Genomic DNA, 13,104 nt, shown 5'->3' on the forward strand with positions numbered 1-13,104 from the left:
TGATTCTCATAACGAGCTATAGAAAACAAAGTATTTCACAATGCCTTTTCAGCAATTCTGATTTTTTTTGGGGGGGGGGCAAAATTCTAAACAATAATGGTGCATCTTTTGTCGAAATAATGAATGTAATCAATGTAGAGAAGAGTTAAGTGGAAATCATCTGCCTCACAGGCATTGGGAGGGGTGGGAGGGGGGTATATTGGAGTTCTTGGTGGTGAAAAATGAGTACTGGTGAAGGAAGAGGTGTTTGATCATTGTATGACCAAGACTTAAGCCTGAAAGCTTAGTAATGTTTCCCACAGTGATTCAATAAATAAATATAAGAAGAAAAAATAAATAAAATTATGAAAAAAATAAAAAGTAAGGTGGAGTTCATGCCCAATTTAATCAGCTAATCAGTGGTTGAATAAATATTAGTACTCCTACATAAAAAAAAAAAGAAAAAATAGATCTCCCTGGGGCTGGAGAGATAGTACAGTGGGTAGGGTGCTTGCCTTGCACACAGCCAATCTGGGTTCAATCTCCTGAGCCCTACCAGGAGTGATTCCTGAGCAGAGCCAGGAGTAATCCCTAAGCATCATAGGGTGTGGCCCAAAAACAAAAACATTTTTTTTAATAAAAAATTAATGAAGTTATTCTCCCTGGCTACCCTGTGGATAATTGTTTGGGGAGTCGGAAGGCAAAAATCGATAGCTTTAAGATGTTTTACAGTATGGGACATAAATGAAAGGTATTTGTTGACAGATAAACATAGAGAATATTCACAAACTTAATGGGAACACATACACTAGAGGTTCTAAGCTATATTACACATCAAAGTGTAGAGATAAGAATTCCTGGGAAGAATTTTGAATGAATACTGAATTATAAAACCTAACTAATGTCTCCCAAAATCTGGTAGAGTCTTGTTTTTTTGTTCATTAAGGGGAAAGTGTTGGCCCATGCCCAGTGGTGCTCATGAGCTACTCCCAGCTCTGCACTTGAGGGTTTGCTCCCAATTTTGCTCTTGGGATCATGGGGTACTGGGAATCAAATAGTGGCCAGCTCCACGCAAAGCAAGTACCTTAACCTCTGCATTATCTCTTTGGACAAAAAGCTTCATAGTTCCCCATCCCATCTTCCTCCCTGCCTGGAAGTGGTGAGAGGCACACACGTATACACCCACAGGTATTACCAAATCCCCCCAAGCTAGCCTGCGGAGGCAGCGCCCCACTTGGTAGCTAAGAGGAGACCCAGGTTGCGGGAGTCCTACCAAGCTCACGTGGGGCACGCAACAGTGGTAACATTCAGAGGTGAGTCTTGAAGCTCTGCAGGGGCAGAGGAGGGACTCCTCTCATTCTCTGTCACCCTCCAGCCCCCGCCAGAGCCCTCCCTCCCCTTCAGGGGGATGAATCACTCTGATGACAAAGTTCAAGGTCCTTCTAGTACTTCTGAGCTGTTACACGGGAAGAAAGCTCAAAGTGTCTATTTATATTGATGACGGAACGTTAAAAGCAAAAGATGCAAAGCCTGCTGAAGGGCTTTCCCAGGTAACAGGGGTTAGAAAACACCTTCTAGAGAAGGGGCCCAGTGCTATGGAGTGAGGCAGATGGTGGCCAAGATAGGTGGCAGATAGAATGGTCTGTTTCTCTGCCCTTTGTCAATAGGTTGAAACTTAGCAGCTGTCACCAGACAAGGACTTGGACAAGGTCTGGAGAGAGCTCTGCTTACCTGAAGGTTCCCAGGCCATGGGAGAAGATGATCAAGGGGTATCCAGAGTCCTTTGCCTTAAAGGGTCCATTCCAGCTCATCGGCAGACGAAAAGACCCTAGAAGAGACAGGAGCTGTAGAATCTCGGGCTGCCCCATCCTGTAATGGGCACACTTGGACAGGGGGGACATGTGCCCCTCCTGTGTGCAGGCCACCATTGTTCTCTACCCTGAGCAGCCCAGGGCAGTCAGTCACCCAGTCCTTCCTCTTTTCTTCCTTAGGGAGCATCAAAAAATTAGAAAATGGGAAGATAAATCCAAAAGAGAAGTACTGAGCAGGTACAGACACATCCCTGAATCCCTGAGCTGCCAAGAGTTCCCAAGATCTGTGGGGCCTTCAAGGGAAGTATGTGGTTCCTGCTCCTTAATAGTTCCAATGCTTCTTTGATCTATACCAGCATTTCCCAAAGTGGAAGATACCAGCCCCTAGTGCCCTGCCAGGGGTGGGGTGGGTAATAGTAGCCTCAGGTGCACCAGTGGGGGTGGGGGTGAGGGGGAGATGGCCATTCTTTTTATTTGCTTTAAGAAGGTAAGGGTGGAACTGAGCGATGTTTTTCTGAGAAGGGGGTGGTAAGCCAATTATGCTTGGAAACCTCCAACCTACACAACAGCTGACAGAGTGGGAATTAATACACACTGAGTAAATGTCCAACAGTCACCGTTTATGGAACAGTTTATGTCCCAAGCACTGCACTAAAGGCTTTGCGTACAGCCCCCGCTATAATCCTGCAAAGGGAAGCATTCAGGCAGGTTAAGTAACATACCTATGCCCCACAGGCAGTAAACAGTAAGTCTGGATTGGAAGCCAAGGCAGTCTCATTCTATAACCAATACTCTTACGTCCACAGTTCTTTCCTAACTCTCTCCACTCCTCTGCCTCAGGCTGCCCCACTACAAAAGGCCCAAATAATACAAAGTGGAAGGCGCTGGTTTGTCCGGGGATCTCTGAGGAACATAAGCAAAAAACTGGGAGAGTAGCTGGGGTCCAGGCCAGTCCTCACCCACAGCCAAGTTGAATAGCAGAGCCCCCCAGCGCCTGTTAAACTGCAGGTAGTCGGCCAGGCCACTGTAGTACTCATAGCGGGGAATCCACAAGGGCTGCTCTGGTGTCTTCACTGGATCTTGGCAGGGGTAGAAGAGTCGAAAGAAGCTCCCCTGTAGGAAAGAAGAGGCCAGCTGCTTAGAGCAAGGAGCCCAAGCCCTGCCAGACTTCCCAACAGACATTCAGGGGGTGTTCGGGGAACTAGCAAGGCAGGGCATCAAAACAGGGAAACTTAAGCTTTGATTTATAAGCCTGAATTCTATATTTAGAAAATCTACTTTTTAAAAATAGCATTTTACTTAAAGCATAATTATACAGCTTACATTATTTCAAATAGCCAACTATATATTTTTTTTGTTTGATTTTTGTTTGCGGCCGTGGTTTGGGAGCACCAGGGCTATTCCCAGCAGTGCTCAGGAAGGCCATGTGGCAGTGCTGGGGGTCATACTTGGGTTCTGTGCATGCCAGGCATGAGTCCAGCCCTTTGAGCTGTTACTCTGGCCTACCAATTGTACTTTAAATTATGCCAAACCGTTTTCAGTGTTTGGCAGGGAAAAGATTTAAGCCTGGTCTTAGGAGCAAGGGATTAATTTGTGCTGAAGGTGGACTATCCAGCCCTCTTCTCCAGGCTGACTGCTGGGATACAGCAGCACCTTCATTCACATGGGAGGAGATGAGAATTTACAAGGAATAGCAGGCCTCAAACTGGGATGGGATGGGGGGCACAGAGGAGAGGGGAGTGAAGAGCCAGAGGACAGAGGAACAAGTGGAGAGAAAAGCTCAGAATCAAAGCAGGGGGCAAACCGCTGACAGAGGCAGAGACTGTGGAGGGAAATGGGGGGATACTCACCTGGCAACCTGTCCCCTCCATCACATCCCCACAGCCTACATGGTGGGGTCCTGTGACAGGTGGAAAGTCCACAGATTGGTTGATCCCCATTTCATCACCACTTGAACAGTACTCCTTGGGCAGTGCTGACCCTGATGGCTGGAGGCAGAGCACAGAAGAGTCTGTTAAGGGTTTCCGGTGGCTCACACGTGACTGTCACCTCTTATCAACACTTGCTCCCTGACAGTGACTCTTCAATTCTCCAAAGGCAGTTTTTTGCTCCACTGACTTTGACTAGGGCCAACGGGGCTCCCCCATTCCCAGCTCCGGGAACGGCACTCAGAACATCAGACATGCATGGCATTTATTTTGCCACTTGAGTCACAAGCCTCGCCCCAGGCCTACTTTTTACTGTTGGAGATAGGATGCAAAGACAAGTGTGAAGAGGAACTGGAACTTCCATATTCTTTCAAACCCAACAGCAAGTTTCTCTAGTACCTACTATGTGCTCTGCACAGCTACTGCAGAGAATATAACAGATCTTGGCCTCGTGAGGCTAGGAAGACTAACATCTACGAAGAGGCATTGCTTATTCTGTGTCAGCACTGAACTACCCTAACAGAGTCATCATTTCATTCTCTCCTGTGTGAGGAAGGTACTCCTATATCCCTGTTTTACAGATGAGGAAACTGTGATCCGGTAACTATGAGTGACATTTCCAAGTCGCGCTGTTAGGTGGCACACCTTGGTCTGTTTATTCCAGCCCTGAGCTGTTAATCCTTACTGACCCTAAGCACAGGGAGAAAGTAATATCTACAAATCTATTAAATACACAGACCTCAACTCTGGACTACAAACATGGTACCTGTGCTGGACATTGAAATGTGAGGAAGATTTAGAGGCAGAGGAGGAAAAGGAAAATGCTTCTGGATGGTCATAAAAACAAAGAAGGGGGATGGGAGAGAGTCGGAAGGGGTGGAGCACATGCAGCATGCAGGAGCCCATGGAGTGCGCAGGACTCCTGGGTTTGATCCTGGGCACCACATAGTCCCTCCCCTGAGCACTACACATTGGGAGTAGATCCTGGGTATGGGCCCATCCCCCACTTCACCCCCAAAGAAAAGAGCACAGTAGGGCAGAGCCAGGGAAGAGTATCCTGTGGATAGAAGATCAAACAGAAGGCTTCAAAGTGGCAAATATGAGAGCTGGAGCAATAGCACAGCGGGTAGGGTGTTTGCCTTGCACACGGCCGACCCAGGTTCGATTCCCAGCATCCCATATGGTCCCCCGAGCACCGCCAGGAGTAATTCCTGAGTGCAATGCCAGAAATAACCCCTGAGCATCGCCGGGTGAGACCCAAAAAGAAAAAAAAACAGTGACAAATATGTGTACTTGGGACTAGCTAACACCTCACTGGGCTGTTCACAGACTGGAGTTATCGCCATTGTCCACTAGCCCCCTGCTGTCTCATTGCTGGTACCATTACCACACTTACTGTCCCAGGAATGACATAAATTATTTAACTGAATCCTTACAGCAATCCTCTGAGATGTATATTGTTCTTTCCTGTAAAACTAATGTTTGATAGAGTTAGATAATTTATGCAAGAACACACACTTAGGGCCGGAGCGATAGTGCAGCGGGTAGGGAGTTTGCCATGTATGTGGCTGACCCAGGTTCAATCCCCGGCATCCCGTATGGTCCCCCAAGCACCACCAAGAGTAATTCCTGAGTGAAGAGCCAGGAGTAACCCCTGAGCATCGCTGGGTCTGGCCCAAAAAATAACAAAAAAAAAAGAACACACACACTTAACAGAGCCTGATCTCTCACAGAGAATGTGGCTGGAAAGTAGTCAAACTTCTCTAATCTATATTGATTTTTTGTTTGGTTAGGCTGTGGTTTTGGGTTTTGGGCTATATCCAGCAGTGCTCAGGGCTGTACTCAGCAATCATTCTTGGCAGTGATTGGGGGATCATATGGGATGCTGGGAATTGAACCTGGGTCGATCATATGCAAGACAAACACCCTACCCTCTGTACAATTGCTCTGTTTTTTCTCCATATTGTTTTATCTTGCCCAGCCCTAAGCAGTAACCCTGTGACCTATTGCTAGCCACATTCTAGAAATGGGCCTTAATTGACCTGAGACTTGGGAGCCTTGGGTCTATATTTGGACAGAGATATGGCACATGGACCAAGTTGGTCCAACCAGAGTAAAGCCCAGGACTCTGGGTTGATGGCTGAGAAAAAAATATTATTTCCTTCTTTTTTGGGGGGGAGCACAACCAGAAGTATTTAGGGACTACTCCCAGTAGTGCTCAGTGATTTCTCCTGGTGGTCCTTAGAGGAATGTACAGAGTCAGGGATGGTACCCAAGTTTTTTGCATGCAAAGTATGTGCACTAACCCTTTGAGATATTGATATATCCTGAAAATTTCTTTCTTGTTTTTGTTTGTTTGCTTTCTTGCTTATTGTGGGGTTTAGGGGGTAAGGTCAAACCCAGGAGAGCTCAGGGGTTTAAAGGCTGCTCCTGGCAGTTTTCAGGGACCTATACACTACTAGGAATCAAGTTCAGACCTCCTGCACTAAAGCATGTAATCCAGTCTCTTGAGCTATTGGGGCTGCTGACCTGGGTTTGATTTGCTCTTTCCACCACCCACACCCCATCCGTTTTAAAAAGAAACAACATTCCTGGTCCAGGCCACAGATAACTTAAGCAGAATGAAGTTGACGTGTATAGCTTAGTATCAGATGTGGAGCTTCCGCTCTTGTCACTGAGGTCTCACACGGAAGATTTGAATCAGAGGCACAAGACAGAGCATTCACATGACAATGAAGCAGCTGCAAGTTCTACTGACCCACAAAGAAGGGGCAGATAAAATACTGCTAGAGAGCTCTGTGAAGTAGGAGTCCTGTAGTGTCAAAGTGGATGGAGGACAGAAAGAAATGGAAAAAGTTGATTTTCAAGAAGAAGAAAGGCAAAGGTAGAGAGGAAAGAATGCACATGAGAACCTGAGTAGTCTGTGATGGCTGCCAGGTGAGAAAAGAACATTCTAAGAAGGTGTGGAGGGGCTGGAACCCTTCACTGCCTAGTTTTCTTTTGTGTGTTTGGTTTTGGTTTTGGGGTACAACTGGTGGTACTCAGGACTTACTCCTGGCTCTGCACTCAGAGATCACTTCTCACAGACTCGGAGGAATCATATGGGGTGCCAGGGATCAAACCTGGATCCACCACATGCAAAGTAAGCACCCTATCTGCTGTACTATGGCTCCAGCCCTGCCTAGCTTTTTTTTTTTTTAACCTTGGCCAAGTTATCCGATCTCTCTGAGCCTGGTTCTCCATCTACATAGGGAACACTATGTATTATTTCATAGGGTTGCTATGGAGATAAAATGTGATACACTTAAAGCACTTAGGAGGTATCCAGGAAATATTTGTTGACTGGGGCAGGGGTCTCAGCACTGCGTCTGGTCCCTCATCTCTGCCAGGAGTGATCCCCTAGTGCAAAACTGGAGGTAAACCCTGAGCATAGCCGGATGTGGCCCCCAAACAAAAATAAAACAGTCAGCCAAACAGGCCAGAATGATAGTACAGCAGGTAGGACATTTGCCTTGCACTCAGTCGACACAGGTTTGATACCTGGCACTCCAGATGGTCCCTGAAACCCTACCAGGAATGGTCCCTGAGCACAGAGCACTAAGCAACTCTGGGTGTGCCCCCCCCCCCCCAACACACACACAAAATCAGCCAAACAGAAGAACAGAACCCTCTTGTGGTACTGGAAAATGTCTGGAGGATCATCTACTAAATTCAGTTTGAAAAAGAGATGAAAAAGAAAAGAGATAAAAATTAAAGAAGCAAACTGGACTGGGTGTGGTTAAGAAGAAATGAATCTGCATTCCCTGGGCTGAGCCAGACTGTTGGAAAAATTCAAACTGACTTGAGAATTCTGCCCAAGAGACATCTGCACAGGACATCCAGAGTCCAATGTCATTTCTAATGTATGTCATAGAACTTGTCAAGAAGATCAGCCCAGGTGACTCCCCTTTTTGGCTCACCTTGCTAAACAATTTATGATGGTACCTATCTAAAGGCCTTTCCACTTATTCAAACATGTCCCATCCATTAAGATTCAGTGACATCTCTGGTCTTCTGCAAAGTTTTCCCAATTCTTCCAACCTTTCTTCTTTTCAAATCCAAATGCTTTTTGCTTCCCTCACTTGATAATCACAGACTGCTTAAGGATAGCTCTTGGATTATCCCTATTCTTTTTTATTTGTTTGATTTTATTTGGGAGTGGGGGGGAAGCACACTGGTGATTCTCAGGATTTACTCCTGGCTCTGAAGTCAGAAACTACTCCTAGTGAAACTTGTGGGGGGGCTGTATGGGGTGCCAGGGATAGAATCAGGTTGACAATGTGCAAGGCAAGTGCCCTATCCACTATACTATATCTCCAGCCCTAGATAATCTCTACTCTAACAGTGTTCTATTAGCTCCTTACCTAGAAGTTCTTTGAGTAAAGTCAAAATCAGAGGTGCCTGTACTAATCATAAATCATCAAGAAAAGTTTCAAAAATAAGCAATTTTAGGGAATCCATTCCCAAAGACCAGGTTTTATCACTTTGTTTTTGTTGAGGACCTTACCCTGTGGTGCTCAGAGAAGCAAACAGTGCCAGGAATTGAACCCAGGGCCTCCCACATGCAGAGCAAGCACTCAGTCCATACAGTCATCTCTCGGGCCTGTTTTGTTTTGCTTGGTAGGCAGGGACCACCCCAGCAGGTGGCCTGAAGGCAGTGGTTCAATACTAGGACCACTAGGACCACTAGAATGTGGTGCTATTCAGGCTCTGTGTTGCTGGGGATTATATAGGTCACCCCTGAGCTTGGGAACCACCAGAGTCACACCCAGTGGTGTTGACTGGGGCTATAAGTGACAATGCTCCGGGTATGATGTGGTGCCTAGAATGGAACCAAAGGGAGGCTCAAACCAGAGTCAGCTGAGTAGAAGGCAAGTGCCTGAACCCCTGTACTAACTCAAAAGACCAGTTTTAAAAGCTTCCTAATGTTTCTGATCAGTAAGTTTTGAGAACATCTAATCAGGATGGTACACGAGATTTTTTTTTAATTAAGATATGCATACATGCAATAAACATGTTATCATATGCATACAACAAACATGAGTGTGTACTTATATTTCAGTCCACAATTTTTATATTAATAAAATAATGACTATAATCATTCTTTATTCTTTTGGTTTTGGGGCCACATCCAGGCAGTGCTCAGCGGCTACACCGGGTGGTGCAGGGGAACCATATGTGATATCTGGATTTGAACTAGTGCTGAGGCCGCAAGGTGCATGCCAGGCAAGAGCCAAGCTTTCACCTCTGTACTATCTCTCTAGCCCTAGACTATTTATTTTTGTTTTGGGTCCACACTCAGCAATGCTCAGGGGTTATTCCTGGCTCTGTACTCAGGAATCACTCCTCAGGGGACCATATGGGATGCCGGGGACTGAACCCAGGTGGGCTACATGCAAGGCCAGCGCCCAACCCACTGTACCATCACTCCAGTCCTTTACTATGACTATTGACTATATAATAGCTTGATTTAATTTAACCACCTGACTACCCAGAGGATGGGTAGACATACAGACATGGAGTTCAGTGTAGTGTACTGCACATGACTGCTCTCACTTTTGATGTCATTTATCCAACAAACGCTTTCTGAGTGAAGAATGTGATTTATAGGGCCAAAGAGACTGTAGAGGAGTTAGAACACTTGTCTAGCGTGAAGCTGACTCAGGTTCTACCCCAATACCACTGGTCCTGAGCATAGAGCCAGGAGTAGCTCCCCAAATAGTGCTGGCTGTGGCCCCAAAACCCAAACTCTCACTCAAAAGAGAATGTTTTATGTTTGTTTGTCCAAACCATAACCCCATGCTTTCCCCATTAAAAAAAAAAAAGTTTTTATTTGGCTCTGACCTAAGCTTCATAGATTCTTTTTCTTTCTTTTTTTTTTTTTTTACTTTTTGGGTCACACCCACCGATGCACTGGGGTTACTCCTAGCTCAACCACTCAGGAATTACTTCTGGCAGTGCTCAGGGGACCATATAGGATGCTGGGAATCGAACCCAGGTCGGCCACGTGCAAGGCAAATGCCCTACCAGTTGTATCTCTCCAGCCCCGATTCTTTCATATTTTTGAACCAAAGATAAAGTTAAATGATCTAAAGAAGAAAAGTGTTGGTGAGACTGAATTCTACTTTCACCACTTTAATGGCCAAATGGCCTCGAGCGAGTTTGTTAAGTTCTGAGACTCTGATAATTTATACTGCAGCACTGTCCTCCGTTGTTCATCCATTCGCTCGAGCGGGCACCAGTAACATCTCCATTGTGAGACTTGTTACTGTTTTTGGCATATCGAATACACCACAGGGAGCTTGCCAGGCTCTGCCATGCGGGTGGGAAACTCTTGGTGGCTTGCCGGGCTCTCCGAGAGGGACGGAGTAATCGAACCTGGGTCTGCCGCATGCAAGGCAAATGCCCTACCCGCTGTGCTATCGCTCCAGCCCATAATTTATACACATCGTAGAAATAATAGTGATCACTCATGAAGTTGTTGAATAGGAATGAATACCACGACACACAGAGGCACTCAAACTACAAATGGCAGCTCTAACTATGATGATTATTATAACTACACGACCTTTAAGTTCTTTATATATAAAAATGGGAACACTGAGTCAGGAAGATTACTTACCCATGTTGCCCCCCCCCCCCCCCAGGCCTCCCACCTCCACCCGTCCAGCACTGCATGATCCCCCAAGTGCTGCTGGGAGCAATCTGGTGCAATGAGCCAGAAATACTTTCCGAGCACCCCAGGGTGTGGCTCCAAGACAAAGCATAACAAAAAGAGCAGAGTCACTTCTTAGGTAAAATTGAAATAAACAGATTGATATCATCCTAGGGCCTGGTACATTTTGTTTTATTTTAGTTTTTGAAGCAGAAGAATGTTTAGGGAACAGGGGAGAGAAAGAGAGTTACACATTCAAGAGAAAAAGAGAACGTGAATGTCTTCAGAGAGGAGAGCGCAGAGCAGCCTCTCTGGCTTGAGGCGCAGATGAATCCCAGCAAGGAGGAGGGGCGGGGCCTAGCGCACTTCAAGTGTTCACCAAAGGGTCGGATCCATTAACACGCTGCCTTTCTTTCACCAGACTCCATACAAGCCTCATTTGCCCTGGACTGAGCAAAACGGATTCTTTCTTCCCAGGCGTTTTGGATTTAAGACACCCCTACACAAATCAGAGAAATTGAGCAGGTCTAGTGTGTGTGTGTGTGTGTGTGTGTGTGTGTGTGTGTGTGTGTGTGAAGGGGTGCCCACTGCATCTATCCAGCATGCTGGGATGGGGTGCCTCTATCTAGTGGACAGCAAGACAGCGAGACCACCTTTCTGCCAAAGACGTGGCCTTTCCATGGCTGCTGTTTCAGGCCACATAATCACTTTTTTTTTTATGTAGGAGTACTGCTATTTATTCAGCCGCTGATTAGCTGATTGAATTGAGCATGAACTCCACCTTACTTTTTTTTTTCATTTTTTATAATTTTATTTATTGAATCACCGTGAGAGCAAGTACAAGGCTTTGGGGTTTAAGTCTCTTGGGTCAGGGTGCCTTCAGGCAGGCTCTCTGGAGACCGAAAGCTCTCAGCTCTGCCCTTTGCTCTCTGCAGGAAGTGAGGAAACAGCCTACTCTTAGAGAGCGCTCCAAGGGTGCACTTGAGCAATGGCCAGGTCATTGCAGTGACCAATGCCCTTGACCCAAGGGCAGAGAGGGCAACTGGCAAAGGAGTCAATATAAAATGTACTAGGGAGGGAGCTCCAGCGATATTGCAGCAGATAGGGCGCTTGTCTTGCACGCAGCGGACCCAGGTTCAATCACTTGCACCCCACAGGGTCCCCTGAGCACTGCCAGGGGTGTTTTTTTTTTTAATGCAGAGCCATAAATAACCCCTGGACACCACCAGGTGTGCACCCCACCCCCCATTAAGTGCCAGGGATTACTGACTATAATAAAAAAAAAATCTCGGTGGGGAAGTCTTAATGGTTTCACAGAACTCGTTTACTGGCCTCACAACCTTCACCCTAAGGCGGTGAGCGCAACTGTCAGCTGCCATTACATATACATAACATAAATATATTTGGTTTGGGAGCCACACCCAGTGGTGCTCCGGGGCTTATTCCCGGCTCTGAGCTCAGGGATCACGCCTGGTGGGGCCGTGCAAGGCAGGCAGGCGGGTTACCTGCTGGCCTCTTGCTCCAGTCTCTGTCGGCTGCCCTTTGCAGGAGACAGTGAGCCCCAGAGAGGTTGAACCACCTGCCCAAGGTCACCCGGGAAGGGAACTGCGGGCCAGGTCGGCTGGCCTCGAGTGCGCGGACCGGGAAGAAGGAAGGGCGAGCTGCTGCCAGCGTTAGGAAGAGGAAAGCGAGGGTGAGAGGAAGGCACGCAGCAGGTGCGGGCAGCCCGAGACGTGAGACCGGGGCGCTGCGGGCTCAGGCGTAGGCGGGGAGTCCCCACTCTAGGGCGCCGGGTGGGGTCCGGTGAAAGGGCTGGAAGGCAGGGGGGAAGTGAAGGGTGCTGTAAGTACCGGGGGTGACTGAGGAAGAAACAGATCGGACGAAAAAACGAACGTGGAGCTTCCGGGACTGAGCCGAGCAGGCCCCACAGCGGGCTGAAAAACGCCAACGTCTGCAGAACTCGGCTTCGAGTGGGAGTTTTCTCCAGGCAAACTTACCCAGCCAAGGGGACTCCTCGGGAGCGGCCCACACGCTCAACGCTAGGGATACGAGAGAGTCCCCGGGCCGCCGAGGCCCGTCGGTAGTTGTAGTCTGCACAAGTCAGTAGGGTGCGACCAGGCGCGGGACGCCCCCGCGCCCCGAACAGTAACTCCCGAGCTGCACCGCGCAGCCTGCGCGCTGCCACCCTGACTACAAATCCCAGAGTCCTACGCGGCGCTCCGGGGCGGAACCCGCCCTCGCCCCGGGACGCGGTACGAGTCCGCCCTCTGGCGGTCAGAGGCGCGGCTGCCACTCCTGCGCGGGTGGCGCAGAGGGCTTTTCTCAGCCAGTAAACAACCCTAGTCTGCATCCTCAGATAGTTCCCAGACGTGCCTGGACTAGAAGAGCCTTGGTTTTGTGTTTTGCTTTCTTCTCTGTGGTGTGTGTGTGTGTGTGTGTGTGTGTGTGTGTGTGTGTGTGTGTGTTTCCCCATGCTCCGCCCCTGCTTTACCCTTTTTATTTTTTTGAGTGCTAAAAGTAGGTTAAGAGATATTCTTTTTTTTTTTTTTAATTGAATTGCCATGAGCTATAGTTACAAAGCTTTCATGTTTGAGTTTCAATCATGCAATGATGGAACACCCATCCCTCCACTAGAGTACATTTTCCACCACCGATGTCCCCAGGCAGTCTGCCCCTGCGCCTGACTGTTCCT

General features: G+C 47.7%; 1 protein-coding gene across 3 annotated transcripts in view; it reads right to left on the minus strand.

Annotated features, from left to right (window-relative positions):
• Nucleotides 1-12,569, minus strand: part of PAFAH2 (platelet activating factor acetylhydrolase 2) — an 86,299-nt gene extending 73,730 nt beyond the window's left edge. For all 3 annotated transcript variants that reach the window (XR_008793702.1, XR_008793701.1, XM_056123181.1), the window contains exons 1-4: nt 12,410-12,569; nt 3,641-3,778; nt 2,750-2,903; nt 1,711-1,807 (exon numbers count right to left, since the gene is read on the minus strand). Coding sequence is in view for 1 of the 3 variants with exons in the window: in XM_056123181.1 (XP_055979156.1) it covers nt 1,711-1,807; nt 2,750-2,903; nt 3,641-3,730 (341 nt within the window). In the remaining 2 variants the exon portion in view is untranslated. The remainder of the gene's footprint in view (nt 1-1,710; nt 1,808-2,749; nt 2,904-3,640; nt 3,779-12,409) is intronic.
• Between the last annotated feature and the right edge of the window lie 535 nt (nt 12,570-13,104).

Source organism: Sorex fumeus, unplaced genomic scaffold (assembly GCF_029834395.1).
Source record: "Sorex fumeus unplaced genomic scaffold, SorFum_2.1 ptg000047l, whole genome shotgun sequence".
In the NCBI taxonomy this organism is placed as follows: Eukaryota; Metazoa; Chordata; class Mammalia; order Eulipotyphla; family Soricidae; genus Sorex; species Sorex fumeus.